This window comes from Aspergillus clavatus, genomic scaffold (assembly GCF_000002715.2).
Source record: "Aspergillus clavatus NRRL 1 1099423829806 genomic scaffold, whole genome shotgun sequence".
NCBI classification, from domain to species: Eukaryota; Fungi; Ascomycota; class Eurotiomycetes; order Eurotiales; family Aspergillaceae; genus Aspergillus; species Aspergillus clavatus.
In genome coordinates this window covers 1,931,180-1,948,670 of record NW_001517093.1, presented here as the reverse complement: position 1 = coordinate 1,948,670, position 17,491 = coordinate 1,931,180, and the positions used below count along the sequence as shown (strand labels likewise).

Genomic DNA, 17,491 nt, shown 5'->3' with positions numbered 1-17,491 from the left:
TGGCGAATCATTTTTTCTTTAATCATGAGATATTGCATATAAAAACCGATCCTTTTCCTTTGAGGAACCGAATATAAAGCCTAAGGAATCTCTTGGCCCAAATTTACTCGGCGATGTTGGCAAAGCCAAAGGTGGGTTGACCGGGTACGGCATTCTCAGCGGAGAGACTCTCTCTCTTCTCACCAGTACCCAGCACCTCACCAGTCTTGCCACCTTCATCGACAGCAATGACCTCGATCTCCTTGCAACCGGTCGTCCGCTTCAGGTTGCCGAGCATCTCGCTAAGGGTGGCAAACTCATCAAAGGGAAGCTTCCGCGAGAAGACGTTCTCGGGGGCCTCCTTGTTCTGGACCAGGCGTCTCTTGAGAGTCTGGACGAAAGGCATAGCCTTCTTCATCTCACCGAGCTTACCGACCTTGGCGTTCAGCTCCTTGTCATTTACGGAGAGGCTGAGAGCATCGAATGCGTCACGGACAAGGTCGATATACTTCTCCTGCCAGGCAGGGTACTTCTTCGCGGCGTAGATGGTGAGCTTCTTGGGCTTACGAGGATCGAAAGCCATGCTCTTGCCCTTGGACAGCTTCTTGACAAACCCGGCCTCGGCGGATGTGATGTTGGAGGAGGTGGTGCGGACGTAGTTCAAGGCAGACGAGAGCTCAAGAGATGGCTCAGGCACCTCAGGGAAGCGAGCATAATGAATCGTCTCAGGCTAAAGAGAAGCGAGTTAGAAATCCAATTTAAAAGTATCAATGTCAGAGCCTCAAACCTTCTTCAGGACCTCGAGCCAGATGTATTCAGCCCAGTGAGGAGCAATGGGAGCGATCATCAAAGCTTGCAGCTCAACATAGCGCAAGACCATGTCACGGTGCATTCCCACGCCAGCCGCAATTGCAGCCTCACGGTAGACGTCACGGGCGTTGGTCAAATCGTAGAGACCAGATTTCAGAGCAAGCTTGAAGTCGGTACTAAAGACAGGTTAGCATTTATAAAGGCATTTTAAAAGCAAATATTATCAGTGACTCACTCTTGGTAATGCTTGATGGTCTCACGAACAAGACTGTTCAGCTCGTTGTCAAACAGCTTGTCCCAGAAAGAGTCTGCGGGACCAGCGCGCAGAGACTCGTCCTTGAGAGTCTCCTCAATCCATTCCTTAAGAGTGAAAAGTCTCAGGATATTGCTGTTCGCGACAGCCTCCTCGAAGTTGGCATCTTCAATACCATCACCAGCGTCGGCAAAAGCGATACGAGAAGCGTCGGCACCGAACTTATCGATAGAATCCCTCAGTGTAAGGAAGTTGCCGGTGCTCTTACTCATCTTTTCTCCGTTCAGGAGCAAGTGTCCGTTGGCGCGAACACTGCGGGGCCAGTACTCGCGTGGGAAGAGCGCGATGTGAATGTAGAGGAAGAAGGTCAAGTGGTTTTGGATGAGATCCTTGCCGGAGACTCTGACATCCAGAGGGTACCAGTACTCGAACTCTCTGCGCATCTGCTGCAGGGCATCCTTGCTGATTCCACTCTTAGAGATTACCTCGTCATCGAGCTCGCGCCGTGTGAACACATAATCCCAAACCTCGTCGGTCATCTGTTCCGGCTTGAGGTTGAGGAGGCCAGGCTTCTCACCATAACGGTCACTGTGCAGGAAGTGAGCGATGGTATAGTACGCTTGATAGACGGTACTGTCACTCAAACTCTCGACAAGAAACTGAGGATCCCATGGAAGTTTCGAGCCAAGACCATAAGTTCTGGCACAAGCCCATCGGTTCAGCCAGTCAAGGTTCTTCTCGAAGCCGTTCTTGGTTTCAGGAAGATAAGTGTTGAGATCGTTGGCAACGTAGTTCAGCGTATCCTGCTGCCACTCCGGATCATTTTCTCCGTAGTTCAGGAACCACTGGCCAAGATAGGCAACAACGCAGTCATCTCCACTTCGGCTGACAACCTTACCCATGGGGTCAGCGAAGGGGAAAGCATCGCCGCTATCGTAGAGAGCCTTGCGGATCTTTTCTTTGGCGGCGCTCACTGGTTCGCCCTTGTATTCGCCAACCAGCATGGTGCCCTTGTAGAAAGCTTCACCGTACGCCAGCTCCTTGGCCTGGGCAAGCTGGTTGACATCCTTGGGAGAATTGATCTTGAGCTGTTTAACCAGGGCAGGTGCCGTGAGGTTGCCATATGTCGGGGTATCGATGAGGGGGAAGATCTCCAGCTCGGCCCACTCCTTCTTGATGCCGTAGTAATCGGCCTTCTTTGCGAGGTCGAGCAAAGTGGCATAGTCGTCAGGGCTGTCCGAAGGGACGGAAGTAACGACACCAGTACCCTTGGTAGCGGAGACACCCTCCATGGGCAGGATACGCACACCCTCCTTGTGGAGTGACAGAGGGGCGTTGACGAGGGTACCGACGAAAGCGGAACCAGGAGCTTCAACAACGAGCGGTAGCTGATCCTGAGACTTGGGGAAGTGCTCGCTGTCAAAGAAAATTCCCTGGAAAGCCATGTTCCAAGCAGCCCTCTTGGTCGCAACGTAGTATTCCTTCTCCTTCACTCTGAAAATCCCGTAGTTGATCTTGGGGCCGAGGAAGCAACAGTTCTGGCCATACATGGTCTCTGGACGCAGAGTGGCAGGCACGAAGTAGACCTTAGCATCATCCTCAATCTTTCCCTTAACCAGTTCGGCAATCTCGGGAGCCCATTCCTTCACCTGCAGCTTCATGGCGGTGTATTCCTGAGGACCGACACCCTCACCCTCAGTTCGGTCATGGTCCATACAAGGCTGTCCGTCCTTAGGCGAGTAGATGGTGTAACGGCTACCGTACATAATCTTGCCCAGCTCGTGAAGGCGGTTCATCTGCCAGCGCACGAAGGCGTCGTAGTAGGGGTTGGCATCAGTGGTGACGAACTGTCTGCGCCAATCGATTCTAGCACCCATGCTGTCAAGGTCCCGGATTGCAAGGGGAGGAAAATGATGGAGCCAATGATCAGCATCAGCAAACTTATGAATCTCCTCAAGAGTAATACCGATAGCCAGCATGATCTGGAACTGGTACTTCATCTTGACAGTCTTGGCGGCGGCCTTGCTCTTCTTTCCGGAGAACTTCTCTTGCTCGGCCTTGACTTCCTGTGTAGGAGCGGCAACAGCAGCCTGGTCCTCCTCACTCTCTTCACTATAGCCTTCAAAGTTCTTTCCGAACTTCTTCACTTCGTCGGCGAGCTTGTCCGCACAAGCCTTGATAGGCATACCGGTGCAGTGGAAGCCAAGAGGGAACAGGGCCCTCTTGCCCTCCATGCGAGCAACACCGGTCATGAACTCGACCTTACTCGCGGTGAAACTGTGGCCGGCGTGAAGAGTTCCGTTCATATAGGGATACGCCATGGTTCCAAAGAACTTGGGATATTTCTCACGTAGTTCCGCGGGGGACATGGCATCGACCGGGACCTCCGAAAAAGTCGGGGCGTCGACCTCGAACACTTTCTTCTCCTTCCATTGTGCCTGGTACTTCTTCTCGATGGCGATAAGGGCGTCTCTTTTCTCGGTCTAAACCATAAGCACCCGTTAGCTCTACATGGCCTTGCAAAAAGATTCGATGAGGGGGAGGGGTAATGGGAATTCAGAAACATTTTCGAGTTTGAGAGTGTTCTTGGTGCTGTTGCCCGGATCGAGCGCGGCTGCAGATGCAGCAGCGGCTGCCATGGCTCTCGATAGTGAAGTCTGCTTTATTTCAAACAGAAAGAAAGGGAGAGCACTGGGGTGCGGTTGCGGAGGTCAACCACTATTATTCTAGATCGAACAGCGGGGTTTGACTCTATCGAAAGAAGTTCTTTTGTGAGTCAAAACGGCGGCGGTAATGGCGGTGACACTAGCGGTAATTTATTATGCACGTGCCAAGTGGCTGCTTTGGGCGGAAGGCCGACGGTAATCAGAATCAGATACTTGGATGAACCTCAAGGCATTCATTGCCTTGAAGAGCTTCAAGATGACCCATTTATAGCATTTGTGGTCTTGCTGTACGAGCAAGGTAGCAAGGGATATTCCTTATGAGTCACTGATGGGAGTTCTCCTTTGAGTCAGTTGTGCGTCGAGACTGACGACCATTGATAGTGGGCGCCTTTGTAGAGACTAAGTAAGCAACATTCCACAGAAAGACATGAGTCAATTGAACATCTATGAACTTAGCATCTTCTATCGGGTGATTGACGCTTAATTCTTGAGAAGTAATTGAACATTGCACGAGTAAGTGAGTAATTCCCTGTGACGGGTTACATCTATATAAGTCACGTGACTATATATCGGAGCGTTTTCTTTTCCGCCGTGTTTTCCAGAAATCAAAGGTTGAGCTCCGGGCCAAACCTCCCTTCAGTCTCGCCGGGACGGATCAATCAGACAGTGTTTTTTGACCTATTGATTGGTTCCTTTTGAGAGTTCTCATTTAGCTATCCCCGGCTGTCACAAGGTCAAATCCTTGTGCGCTCAAACTGCAACAATGGTGAACCTATTTAAGCGGATGCGGAAGTTGAAGACTGTACGTTGACCAACCCTTCTCCGGATATTCCCTAATTGAACGCTCCCACTGACTTGAAACGATGGCTTTCTAGAGAGTATGACCCCTCCCATCCTCCCCATCCCCTCGTCTGAACATTCGATCTTCGCCCGGGTGCACTTCAAACCTTCGCACCATCCTTCACAATAGGACATACCCATCTCCATCTAATCGGACACCCATTCGCTAACCACTCTCAAACTCTCCAGCTCCTCAACGTCCGTGTAGGAACGGGCGCCGCAGTCTTCCCCGCAGCCTCATCAGCAACGAAAGACTTCCCAGCCATCACCCGCCTGCACCTCACATACGCCCACAAGATCTACGGCGGACACCAAGGCGCGCGGCATTTCTGGCGCAACTGCCTGCCGCGGCTACAGTACCACAACCCCGGTGTCCGGATGACGGTCAAGCAGACCGACGAGCAAGAAGGCCCCGCCGCGTTAACGATATACTTCGCCGAGCAGGCCAGCAAGGCCGCGGCGCTAAACGCCTCGCAGGTGCAGGACAAGCATGCGCCGGCACCTTCGGAGGCGGAGAAGACGGCCGTCGTCGACCTGAAGAACCTCGACTACAAGGAGATCTGGAATAAGGTGAAGATCATGACGGGGGCGGAGGAGGTACCGGCGACGCCGGAGGAGGAGGCCGAGCTGAAGAAGTTAGAGCAGATGCGGCAGCAGTCGGATAAGGACCGCGCGCGGGTGAGTGGTATCCGCCAGGCGAAGAAGGACCAGGAGCGGATGCTGCAGGAGGCTAGAGGAGAGGTCGAGAAACTGCGGCAGCTATAATCCGGCATGGTTTCGTTGGGTGTTCTGATATTGTATTCTTTTTTTAACGCATTCTGTGGCTTCTGGGTACATAGCTCTGTCTTTTTTGTATGTTCTGAGATGGGATTTGACTGTGGGAAACCGATATTGGCATAGCCAAATGTAACATAGCTCTTTTTCTGTTTATCAATTGTGTAGATCGGGAAAGCATTTTTCTGTCCTGGAACCTAGCAAGAAACGTCGCAGTTTATGCGCGTGGCTTATGATATGATAAATTGGGTATTAAAAAAGAAAAGAACCCTCCGCGACTCATACAGTCAGATACGCTGGCTTCCCCTTCATCTTCCCCAGCCTGCGTGCGTCCACGCCATATACATCGCATCGCATCTCCAAAACTTAGTCATGGTCGAAATTCATGGAAACAGAAGGTAAACAAAACACCAAGACTGATTGACACATCAACTCCCGAGGCGCGAGTACAGCATAGACTGAACTCTAAAGGTTGGGTTATGTGGTCTTTTGTCTTGTTCAGGACGCACAGTTGCATTGCAAATGAGTCTCATATTCATTGCTGACACTAGCAAATGAAATCCCTCCAATATCAACTCATCATCGCTATTCTTATCCTTATCGCTCCGTATCAGCCTTTTTTTTGGTTCCTTTTTTTTTGTCTTGGGACGAGAGTCGAGCATGCTTTCGTTATCGCTAGTCTGTATTATCCAGATTCCCATCCTTGACCCTGCCTTATCCCCCGAAGGCCCCACAAAACCGCCCAGCACGTAAAAGGGATTATTCACCCATGGTCAGGCGTGTAGCTAGTCTCTCCCAGCATGCTCTGGCCTGCTGACACAGTCGGTGCAGCAGCATGGCTTTGGGGAGGCCCAGGCTGAACAACCGTGGATGCTTGGGATTGAGCTCTTCCCGCGGCAGCGGCTTGGAGTCTCTGATCAAGTGCTTTGAGAGCCAGCGCCCGTCTTCGTTCCGCCTCTTCGCGTTTTCCCATGCCACGCATCCCTCCACCTCTTTGGCTGTTGAGCAGGCTAGGGAGGCCGGCCTCGCCTCTTGCGAGGACCTGTTGGTTTCCAGATGCGATATCTTCCTCCGAGAAAGGTATACATATCTTCACAGCCACCAGGAAGGAATAAATCTGGTCGGCGACGAATGCAATCGGTGGTTGAATGACGTCCGGGAAAAGACATGCGAATGCGAACGTCTCGCTTGCATCACCCTTGATACCTTGACCGTCTGTCGATGTGCCCGTGAGATCTGGCTGGCGCTTGTAGAACCGCAGATAGGACCAGCTCGCTAGTAGACCCAGCCACGCGAGGAGCGCGGCAACCTGTGTGCCGAAAGCGACGCCGCTGATCGTATTCAGCAACAGAAACAGTGCAGGGAAATGCTTCACCCGCATCTTAACGAGACCCTTGAAGATTGTAACTGTATGTTCGGGAACGAGTTGCTTGAACGCGACGAGGAAGGATGCTTGAATCGATATGCCACCGCAAATCTGGGTAAGGCTTGAGGACGGCAAGTCAGCAGGCATCGCGCAAGAGGTTGTACATTCGTGTTGGGAATAGATCTCGTACCCGCTCACTGTGCTGCCCCTGATGATAGACCATAGAAGATATGTGAAGACCACCACCACATTTGGAATGACTGCGATGACGACGATGAACTTCGCAAACTCCCTGGAACCCCAGGCGCGTTCCAAATATTTTCCGCCATAGAAGAGAGTGGCCGCATTCAGAAGGACTGTGAAGATGTTTTGCTCGACGAACGTTGCTGAAAGAAGGGTCCACGGGTAGAAGAAGAATTTCGACGGGACGAGGGTCAGGTAGGGAACGATGGGCGTCACGGTAGGCGTTTTCCCTGTTGAGTCAATTTGTCGCCATCGCGCGATGTTGTACAGCAACGAGAGAGTGATAAGGCTGACGAGACAAGTACGGGTCGCGGGAGGAATGTTAATTCGGAGCGCCATCGTGAAGACGAGAGCTCTCGCGGCTGCTCATTCAGAGCGGGGACCGCAGGCTGATAACGGGAGGCCAAGTGCTTGAGGGTCTGTTAGATATGGACTATGAAGGAAGAAGGCGGTCTCATGAAGATAGGAAGAAATGGCGGGTGCCAATAATATCCAATCGGTCAGGAATCACTTCAGGCAGCCTGAGGCGTTGTGGCCTGCGCCCAGTAGTGGAAGATCGCACTTGGTCGATCGCGTTCAATAATGATTGGACAGAAAACTGAACTGTCTCGACCTTTGAGGACTAACCTGACAGTGTCGCTAGCTTGATATTTACTTGAGGACTCCGAGGTATTTGATAGTATTATGTGATCAGAATTATCCCCAGAATATATATTATTTCTTGACAATATGGGCAGAAGGACCCTTTTGTCGTGTTGGTGACTATCTAATAGGTTATTTGATCAGCGGTCCTTACCTCGGCCGACATTCAACTTTATATATTGGACCTCATGTATGTAGAAGCCCTGTGATTGACTTGAAAGGATATGTCTTGAACAGTCAAACTCATAACTTTGCTGTCACTGGCTATTTCTCATGCCGGAGCCAGGAGGAGTTGCTCCTAGGGAGTCTACTGCAACATCTAGCTCTTTTGCTTAGCACCTCACCTCCAGCATGAACGTCTGCCTTAGACCAAGTGGTCAGGGTCCAGGGCAATATACGGGATATTAGAAAGCCAAGTATCGAGGATTGACTGCAGGGAAGTAGGCAGTGTTCCATATCAACGGATGGGCTCTGATGCCCTCAGACTAAGCCAACCCGACCTAACTCTGTATCAAAGCGGTTCAGGATACTAGAAATTGTATTCCATACAGCATCAAGCATGAAGAGGCAAAGATATCTTCAGGACTGAATCCATGGATGGTATCGACTAGATGAATCATGTTAGTGATTTCTTCTAGGACTTGTTCAAGTCTTACAGACTTACAGTTTGTAGACTAGACCCAAATGGCCCAGCGCCCTAGACGATCATTTGGCCGTCAGAACTCAGAACCGCAAAGTTCCCAAGGGACTGGTGGGCTTTCCGACTGCACGCTAACACGCTATGCGCTAGACAGTCGGATGGTGGATAAGGATTGTGGGCTAGACGCCACAACGAGACAAGCCCAACATGTCTCCATGACTTGCGATTCTTGACTTTGAGGATTCGACTGGCTAGACTAATTGTACATAACGTGAGTCAAGCAGTCTGAAACAGCCTCAGAAGTCAGAACTCTCTCAAATCCCAATCTCCCTCTTGAAGGTTGCGTCTACAAATCTACGATCTTATCAATTCCTTCTGTTTCCTCTCTTTCCCTTCTATTTTCTTCCCCAAAACGGCCGTTGCTGCTCCAAACTCTGCACAGTTCACTAGCGGGTCTGCAATTCTTGAGCCACACGTTGTTCTCAATTGTGTCTTGTCTTATGACTCTCATAATTTAGTATTAGTGTTATTATTATTATTATTATTATTATTATTATTATTATTATTATTATTATTATTATTATTATCATCATCATCATCACTAGTACTATTATCATTATTCCCTGACTTCTGCAAGAAATACGGAGTATCTTTCCCCTTCTCTATCTCTCTCTCCTCCTCTCCAAGTCTAAGTTGGACATCATTCGACCTGCTTTCCATCTTCTCTTCTCTTCATCGTCAGAATCGAGAAACCACAACATTTGATGCTTATTGTTGGCCCCTTACATCTTCTTCTGACAGCCCCTTCCCTCCCTCAATATTGGTTCTAAATCTCATCTTTTTTCTTCCTCTTCTCAGCTTCACTTCTCCCTCGAGTCCTCTCTCCCTTGTCACAGTCTTGGCTGCGTCTCTCCCCAGTCGACCCTCCCCTCTTAGAGTTCACTACAGACTACAGTACTACAGCCAGTCACCCACTGGCCGCTACTTACTCAACCCGCCCAAGCCAAAAAAAAAAAATAATAACCCATCTTAAAAAAAAAAAAAAGACTCCGCGTCTCCCATCGAAGGTTCGCCAGGGTGGGAAATTCCGCGAAAGACGAACCTAACCTAGGTTACCTAACAAACCTTCTTTGTGTTTTACTGGCCCACCCAAGTCAATCCTTCGGATCTTGAATCTCTCGAGCCCCATTCTTCCAGATTATTATTATTATTACATTTACCGCAGCTTCTTTTGATCTTCTTCACATCCACTCCAGCTAAGAACTTTCCTCATTCTTGGATCTTTTCGCATTTTCCTGGCATGCAAACAATCTCTACACTGCACTAGTTGCTTTGCATGTCATAATAATCATGGCACATCCTGACCTCACATCACATCACGTCAATTACCTAATATGGAGGTCCGTACTGAATACCTACCCTTTACCGACTGCAAATCTTCTTTTGCAGCACCCATACCGTCCCATCTTCTCGGCACAAGGTCGCTAACGTACGTCTTAGGTATCTTCAAGAATCAGGTTGGTACTCGAATTTCTCTTCGTCGATCTCACAGGTAGATCCTTTATTATGAAAGGTAAACCTCTATTGAGCGTTATGATCAACTGACTCCGTTCCCCCCAGGTCATGGTGAAGCTGCAGTGACGCTGCAGCGCGCATGGAACCATGATCCGCAGAGCTTGCCGTTCGCTCCCTACATCCGAACACATGCACTGGTCTCTCTGGTTCAGAAGGGACTTCAGTATCATGAACTCGAGCAGTCCATCGATATGGTAAGTCTACATTCTCTCTCGCTTTTTTTTTTTTTCTTCCGCTTTTCCTTTGCGCATCAAAACTCGTTCTCGACTCTCTTAGCAATGAAGGTCGACAATCTCTAATTCTGCCTACAGGATGGGAACCCAGCACCATTTACGCCATCAAAATATTTCTTTGGTCCAGTACCGTTGGAGTTGGAAATGCCAAAAGGTCCAGTGGCTCCCGAGACTGGTGCTGCCACTGATCAAGCGCCTGTTTCGCCTACTAGTAAAGCCGCGCGAGAAGGCGGCGTCAGTAATGGTCACCTGATAGCCGAGGCTGGTGCTCCACCCACCACGGTCAAGAAAGCCCGCAAGGGCGATCGTGCAGAAACCAATGGAGATGAAGTTCCTATGGAGGTCGATTCTGATGGCGCGATAACCGAAAAGAAATTGCCTGTTACGGGGTCACCATCGCCGGCCGAGATGGTGGTGGACGGAGACGGCGATGTGAGCATGGATGTACGACCCGACGTGCAGCAAGAGCAGGAAGCAGCCGCGGCGCCAACCTTCACTCTGACGACTGGCCACAGCGTGGGTGTCCAGATTAGCCCCGCCAAGGCCGCTGACCTCAGCCCCAACACCGCCATTTTGGATGTGGCTGGTGATGACCACGTGACTCGCACGCTGTGGCGCCCCCACGATCCCACCACTCTCGTTGCGGCCGGAGACACATTCTGCAGCTTGTGGAAGTTGCAGTCTACGTCGCCTGGTCCGGTGGAAGAGAAGTTGGTCGAAAGCAAAGGAGATGGAAATTGCGTCTCAGCGGTGGCGTGGCATCCTAAGGGTCAGAAGTTCGCTGTGGCCACCTACAATGACATGAGAGGCTCCATCACCATGTACGATGTGGCTGGAAATGCCGTCGATCTCTTGCCAGAAGTGCCGCGTATGATTACAGGCCTCCACTGGTCCGACAATAGCTCTCACTTGATTGTGGTGGCATCAGATAGCAAAGTCTCGGAGCTGGCGCTCTGGGATGATTCACTGCGACCCGATGGGTTTCCGTCACCTCAGGTGGTTGATGGCTCAGTCTATGATCTCAGCTGGCTAGGTCATAAACAGGCCTTCGCCAGTGGTAATGGGGTCGTTTATCAATGTGACGTGGACTCCAGCATCCGTATCGCCAAGACCTTCTCATCCGGCGACACTGACAAAACCTGGACATTTATTCGCTGTGCCAATGCAGGCTCCTCACCTGTGGCTGTGGCCGCGTCTTCCGGCACTGCTGCACTATGGGTACCAACGCATGACATGCATCTTGATGATGCCCATCAAGGTGATATCACATCCATTGAGCTTCGTCCTTATCTGGAACAAACACAGCCAACCCTCCCTGTGGTTCTTGCTTCTTCGTCCACTGATGATACTGTCAAGATCTGGCATATTGACTTAGATTCGAAACAATTCACCTGTATTCACCGCCTGAATCTCGGGCCGTCGATGCCGGCTCTTGCGTCATGTTTCTCACCTGATGGCTATGCTATCGCTGCGGCCAGTCGGGATCGGTTGTCCATCTGGAACGTGGAGAGGGGAGGCACTCCCATGGCCACATGGGCCATGCCGACCCTTGCAGAGGCAACGAAAGAAGAAGGGACTGATCACGCTGTTAACGGACACAATGGATCCATCGAACCGCTGCCGGACCGTTCCCTTTCTTGGGATACTGATGGTAAGAAGCTTGCGTTTGGCTTTGGAAAACAGGTATGTCATCTTCTACCTTCTCTTTGCTTTTCGAATTCTATACTCACAGTGATTGTTCAGTTGGCTGTTGTAAATTTGCAACGTTGAGATGCTCGTACAACCACAGCATATGAGCACCTTCGTGGCTCCGTACGCTTGGAATTTTAAGGATGAGATAATATAGCCACGAAGGCAATTTACACGGAAGACAGCTTAGATCAACGAGCCTGTTTTTGCATATTTGAGTATCGGCGTTTTGGCAGGGCCTTTTCATCACCGCCGCGTCCGCTTTTCTTTCGCCCTTTCCACAATCTGCCGCTTACGTCTCTATCAGCGTTACACCAAGGTCAGCTACAAGACTTCGAGCCGACTGACCAGCAAAGGCTACGGAGGACAACAACCCGTTTGTGGACGGCTTCCCTTTTAAACACTTCTACCTCGACGGTACGAATTACATTATGCATGGTGACTACGGTGTTTTTGATTTCTTTCTTTCGGATCATATGGCGAATATCCGGTGGGGTGTTCGGCGCTTAGTTCGGTCGGTCTTCATGTTCTCGAACTCGGGTTGAACATACCCCTGCAACCAATACTTCCAACGCCTCCACAGACGCCGTGCTCTCGAGTGAGACGGCCATGTCGTGATGGGTTCTGTTTCAAGATTCCGCACTTTCGCCGATATTCACATGCGAACTCTGTCTGCCATCCCTTCTAAACTTGCGTTCACTTGCCCGTATCCGAAATTCTTCTTCGGCATCTTTCCACCCCCGCGACCACGCGCTTATGCCGTCGAGAAGAGCCTCACTTCCATTTTCGGTGCTCTCTTTATCCTTGCGCTTTGACCATCGCTTCAGTCCACTCTTTTGCGTTCTGGTTGTGTACGAAGCCTGGTCACGCTGCTCCTGCCACGCTTCAACCCAACTAATCAGGCCGTGAACCGTGCCTTGGAGCCCTTCACGCTCAGCCCTCTCTTCCTCAATATCCATCTGTCTGCGAGGGGATTGAATATATCAGTTTAGACTTCCCGTGAAGCTATCGAGGAAATGGTTGCTTACAACTCGTGCACGTGTTGTTCTAGGTCAGATATTTTCCGCGTCATCTGCTGGATTTCCTGAGTTAGGAGGTCCTGGATTTGGAGCGATTCCTCTCGGCGCCTATTGAACTCATTTCGCAGTGAGGAGACTTCATGGAGGACAGCCGTCAGATTCTTCAGCGAAGCCTCCTTGCCGACTGGCATGGCTCTGTTGATATTGATTGGAGGATTGGTAGGCAGATCGGCAGTGGCAGTTCTTGCTTTTTCGGCGTGAACACTTTTTGGACGACATTTGGCAATTTCATGCGTTAGGTCTGGGCGTGGGTCGAGAGCGGATTCGATAGTGTCAATGCAGCGGCTGAGAGCGATGGAGTCCTCTTCGGGCCAATGCACATCTTCCGAACCGCGAAGCGTTACCCTTGCCCGGCGGTCTGATAATAGTGGTTCTGGTATTGAGATGGTTGTTGCGATTTGGACAGGAGCCTGTCCCGCGGGCGTGGCACTTATAGTGTGATCGTGATCTGCAATTGCATCTGCATCGGGATCCCGGACCTGGCAAGCTGAGTAACTTGGATGTGAGGCCTCCATGGCATTATGATTTGTTACCCATGTGCATGTACTTTGTGATACTAGACATGTAGATTTAAGAAATGCAGGATGCAATTGTCAAGAGAGCCAATAGACGGGCCGCAATCTTTTTATCCAGATAACGCAAGGGGAATGCAAGGCCACGAAGCCAAAGGAAGATTTGTCTGTTGCTGACTTGTTGGACTTCGCCGATGTGGATCAGGAGACGCAACTTGTGAGGTTTTAGCTGACCACGCAGTGTGGAGGTAGTGGTATTACTACAGAGTAGAACGAGAGCTGAAGAACAAGGATAATTGCAGGAAGATTCCAACTATTAGACAAAAGGAGAGAAAAAGAAGAAAATCATAACTAGCAGGAGTAAAAATAAGATCAATAGACTGACAGCCCAGGATTCCTAGGCCAGAATGATCCTTGAGGAGACACAGAAAAGGGTCAGATCCAACGAGCTCTACTGGGCGTGCTTCGGACGCTAGGCCTGTCTGGGTCACTCCCTGACAGACTGATCTTTGAGGTCTTTGGCACATTTATCCAGGATTTTCGTTCCTCCAATTCTGAATTTTAAGTAGCGACAGAAACAGAATAGGTAGTCTAGTCCGCTCACCACTGACTCATAGATAGTCATTGGACTATTTTGTTTGGAAGTTTGTTTCCACCGGCGGAACTGGGGATATCGACTCCGTGCTCTCCGCGAACGATTTAAACATTTCATATTATTCCACCATCTCCCCCTCGCTCAACCCTTCCAGATCTCCCCGCAAAAGACTCTTTTTTTCCCCCTCCTACCTCACATTTTTTGAGAGAATGGCGCCCTCGGTAAGTACGCATTGCAAATCCATTCGTATCCCCGGCGTTTGAATTTGATGTGCGAAAGGCACTTGCGGGAGCCCCCGATGCTAATTGCCTTTTCTCTTCTATGACTCAGACGACCATTGTGCCGTCCCTGGAGACGGCCAGGGAGGTGATCAACAACTCCAGAAACGCGCAATATCCCCCAAATCTGCTCCCCTTGACGGCCAGCATACCTGCGGACCTGTTGACGCCGACATTGGCGTATTTGAAGATTGCTGAGAAGTGAGTTTTTGCCATCTGAAGGGGAGAGTGAGAGGCGCGTTGTTGCTCTGGGTGCGCCGGGTAAGCGTTTGAATAATTGACCAACCCGGCGTTGGATAGGTCGAAGTTATCGTTCCTCTACGAGAGTGCGGCTACGACGGAGACGATTGGGAGGTATAGTTTTGTTGGTGCCGGTATGTGGGTTTCTTTTACTTGGGTCGAGTATGTTGAGTCGGTGTGAGCTATGTCGCTGACTGAGGAGGCGATGGGATGCAGACCCCTACAAAGTTCTCAAGACAGGGCCCGGCCATGGTCCGGCCTGCGATCCTCTCCCCGTTCTTGAGAGGGAGATCTCCCGGTTCCGTGTTGCGACAGTGCCCGGGTTGACCTTACCGCCGCTGACTGGAGGCGCCATCGGTTATGTGGGCTACGACTGTGTTCGATACTTCGAGCCCAAGACGGCGCGGCCGCTCAAGGACGTGCTGGGGATCCCCGAGTCGCTGTTCATGATGTTCAATACCATCGTTGCGTTTGATCATTTCTTCCAGGTCATCAAGGTCGTCACATACATTCCCATCCCGAGCGACGATGCGGAGCTCGAGGCGGAGTACCGGAAAGGGCAGGAGGTGCTTCAGCAGACCATCGCCACGCTGTTACGGCCGGAATGCCCGCTTCCCCCTCAGGATCCCATCATCCCCAACCAGGAATACACATCCAATATCGGCCGGGAAGGGTACGAGCGCCATGTGACCAGACTCAAGGAACACATCTCTAAGGGAGACATCTTCCAGACCGTGCCGTCGCAGCGTCTGTCCCGCCCTACCTCCTTGCATCCCTTCAACCTCTTCCGTCATCTGCGCACAGTCAACCCCTCCCCTTACCTCTTCTACATCGACTGCGAAGAATTCCAGCTCGTCGGTGCCAGTCCGGAGCTTCTCGCCAAGGAGGAGAAAGGCCGGATCATCACTCACCCTATCGCCGGCACCGTAAAACGCGGCAAGACCCCCGAGGAGGACGACGCCCTCGCCGATGAGTTGCGCGGCAGCTTGAAAGACCGCGCCGAGCACGTCATGCTGGTTGATCTGGCGCGCAACGACGTCAACCGGGTGTGCGATCCCACCACGACGCAGGTGGACCGGTTGATGGTGGTGGAGAAGTTCTCGCACGTCCAGCATCTGGTGTCGCAGGTATCGGGCATTCTCCGCCCGGACAAGACGCGGTTCGATGCCTTCCGGTCCATCTTCCCTGCAGGCACCGTGTCGGGCGCTCCCAAGGTGCGGGCGATGCAGCTGATCGCGGAGCTGGAAGGCGAGAAGCGCGGAGTCTACGCGGGGGCGGTCGGTTACTTTGGCTTCAACATCTCGAGCGCGGACGGAGCGGCAGAGCTGCCTGGTGCGATGGACACGTGCATTGCGCTCCGGACGATGCTCGTCAAGGATGGAGTGGCCTATCTGCAGGCAGGCGGCGGCATTGTGTTCGACTCGGATCCGTACGATGAGTATGTGGAGACATTGAACAAGCTGGGGGCCAACATCCAGTGCATCAAGGGCGCGGAGGAAAAATATCTGAGCATGGAGCAGGCATAGATAGAATTAAGCTTGTTACGGTTTCTGACCTTTTTTTTTTTTTTTTTTTTTTTCCCGCGCTTCTCAGTGTGTATGCAAAATTGCGACGAGTGATGGAAATGATGATAAAAACAATTTGAGCCAAATTATAGAAGGGTTCTTCGATTGAATATTTGTGTCTGATTTTGGAAATTCTGACATTGTCGATATCTCCACGATTCAAATCGGAGCAACATCCAAGGTTCACCGATGACGTAGCTGGAGAACCCTCTTTTTCCTCATCTTCAACATTCAGACAACGAACTCTGCACCGCCACAATCCAGACAAGTATCAACTCTTAAGCATGCAGAATCGAACTCCCTCAACCAACAATAGAGTCAATCTCTGTATTCCAGATTCATCAGCTAGTATCCAGACTCTCTTGTCTTACTAGAGAACCTATCCACTCTGACCCATTGACTGAAGGCGCCAAGTCCACGTCGTACGCGGCCGCTTCGCCACGAGAACCATGAGATGGGCGGAAATTCGGTACAGGCGCTGGAGTTCAACGGGGAGGGTGCTTTCAATGTCATGCAGGGTAGATAAACCCACGGACGCATTGATTCATGGACTGGTGAAAGGGATCGGTTGTGTAACGGGTAGCTCTGGATCCCCAACCTTAGGTGAGAATTGGGTAAGACGGAGGAATCGGGAGACGGTCACTTACTCAGGTGAAAGGACTACGGAGTCTTAGTAGTGTACTGTGTAGGGTTGTAGCGAACTGGATGAGCTGCTGCCTTGCTACTGTCAGTAATAAAGAATTATCTGTGGTGATCCCTATCTTTGTTCCTCTTCTTCTCTTACTCTTAGTCTTTCACTGCTCTTGCTATATTCCGTTTATCTAGAGAGTCCATTGTCTGATCTTCTTTTTCTTTACTTGACGACTGCGCTGCTAAACTATCTATCTATCTATCTATCTATACCGACCACCTCTCTGCTGGTCAAATTGATCGAGACTGTGGTTCGAAGCTCCCAAGGCTCCACGAGGTAATCCACCAAGACTCCCCAATCTCATTTGAGAAAAGCTTCAATAACCGTCTGCTAGAATCAGATATCTGTTCCTTCTTCCTTGATTAAAGCCTCTCGCATCTGTCGCAGTGCTAAGACCGCCGCCGCAGCCCAATTCGTCATACTGCCGGAGCACCAACCCAAAAGAAGAACCAGAAAACGAAACCCAAACTGACCACCGCCATCCGTCTAGGTACCATCTCCCCTCTCTTCATTCTCCCTCTCTCTCTCTCTCTCTTCGTCTCTCTGTGCTCTTTCTTCCACTCTCCTCCCACCTGGTCCATCATCCGATCATCCGTTATCCTGCCTCATCATACTTAAATCTCAAGACGTTGACGTGTCGGCTCTTCTGGAAGATATCCTCTCTCCCCAATCACGCCCTGACCCATTACCCCTATTTACTCTTCCTTCAAAGCGCCGACTATCCGATTGATTGCCCGAACGCGGCTTACATACACCACCACCGCCTTAAAGTCGTGCGATAAGGCCAACCACCCCAGCACTACTGTGCATCGCACTCTCTC

At 50.9% G+C, this 17,491-nt stretch overlaps 6 protein-coding genes across 6 annotated transcripts, besides 4 other annotated features; 3 read left to right on the top strand and 3 right to left on the bottom strand.

The window, feature by feature from the left end:
• Window positions 1-103: 103 nt before the first annotated feature.
• Window positions 104-3,681, bottom strand: ACLA_085880 (leucine--tRNA ligase CDC60; the record flags this gene model as incomplete). Its single annotated transcript, XM_001268316.1, has 4 exons — window positions 104-709; window positions 767-965; window positions 1,025-3,525; window positions 3,607-3,681. 4 exons carry the CDS (start codon window positions 3,679-3,681, stop codon window positions 104-106), a joined length of 3,381 nt encoding a protein of 1,126 aa, XP_001268317.1.
• A 790-nt stretch (window positions 3,682-4,471) lies between these two features.
• On the top strand, window positions 4,472-5,313 carry ACLA_085870 (mitochondrial 54S ribosomal protein mL61; the record flags this gene model as incomplete). The annotated part of the gene is made up of 2 exons (XM_001268315.1): window positions 4,472-4,510; window positions 4,738-5,313. The coding sequence occupies 2 exons, from the start codon at window positions 4,472-4,474 to the stop codon at window positions 5,311-5,313; spliced, it is 615 nt and encodes a 204-aa protein (XP_001268316.1).
• Window positions 5,314-6,085: 772 nt separating this feature from the next.
• ACLA_085860 (rhomboid family protein) lies at window positions 6,086-7,270 on the bottom strand (the record flags this gene model as incomplete). Its single annotated transcript, XM_001268314.1, has 2 exons — window positions 6,086-6,809; window positions 6,879-7,270. The coding sequence occupies 2 exons, from the start codon at window positions 7,268-7,270 to the stop codon at window positions 6,086-6,088; spliced, it is 1,116 nt and encodes a 371-aa protein (XP_001268315.1).
• Window positions 7,271-8,711: 1,441 nt separating this feature from the next.
• Window positions 8,712-8,834: a microsatellite.
• Window positions 8,741-8,800: a microsatellite.
• A 945-nt stretch (window positions 8,835-9,779) lies between the features above and the next one.
• ACLA_085850 (WD40 repeat domain-containing protein) lies at window positions 9,780-11,791 on the top strand (the record flags this gene model as incomplete). Its single annotated transcript, XM_001268313.1, has 4 exons — window positions 9,780-9,786; window positions 9,834-9,934; window positions 10,100-11,704; window positions 11,765-11,791. 4 exons carry the CDS (start codon window positions 9,780-9,782, stop codon window positions 11,789-11,791), a joined length of 1,740 nt encoding a protein of 579 aa, XP_001268314.1.
• A 548-nt stretch (window positions 11,792-12,339) lies between these two features.
• ACLA_085840 (uncharacterized protein) lies at window positions 12,340-13,304 on the bottom strand (the record flags this gene model as incomplete). Its single annotated transcript, XM_001268312.1, has 2 exons — window positions 12,340-12,673; window positions 12,739-13,304. The coding sequence occupies 2 exons, from the start codon at window positions 13,302-13,304 to the stop codon at window positions 12,340-12,342; spliced, it is 900 nt and encodes a 299-aa protein (XP_001268313.1).
• Window positions 13,305-14,217: 913 nt separating this feature from the next.
• Window positions 14,218-15,940, top strand: trpE (anthranilate synthase TRP2; the record flags this gene model as incomplete). The annotated part of the gene is made up of 3 exons (XM_001268311.1): window positions 14,218-14,375; window positions 14,475-14,548; window positions 14,631-15,940. The coding sequence occupies 3 exons, from the start codon at window positions 14,218-14,220 to the stop codon at window positions 15,938-15,940; spliced, it is 1,542 nt and encodes a 513-aa protein (XP_001268312.1).
• Window positions 15,941-15,970: 30 nt separating this feature from the next.
• Window positions 15,971-15,993: a microsatellite.
• Window positions 15,994-16,856: 863 nt separating this feature from the next.
• Window positions 16,857-16,880: a microsatellite.
• Between the last annotated feature and the right edge of the window lie 611 nt (window positions 16,881-17,491).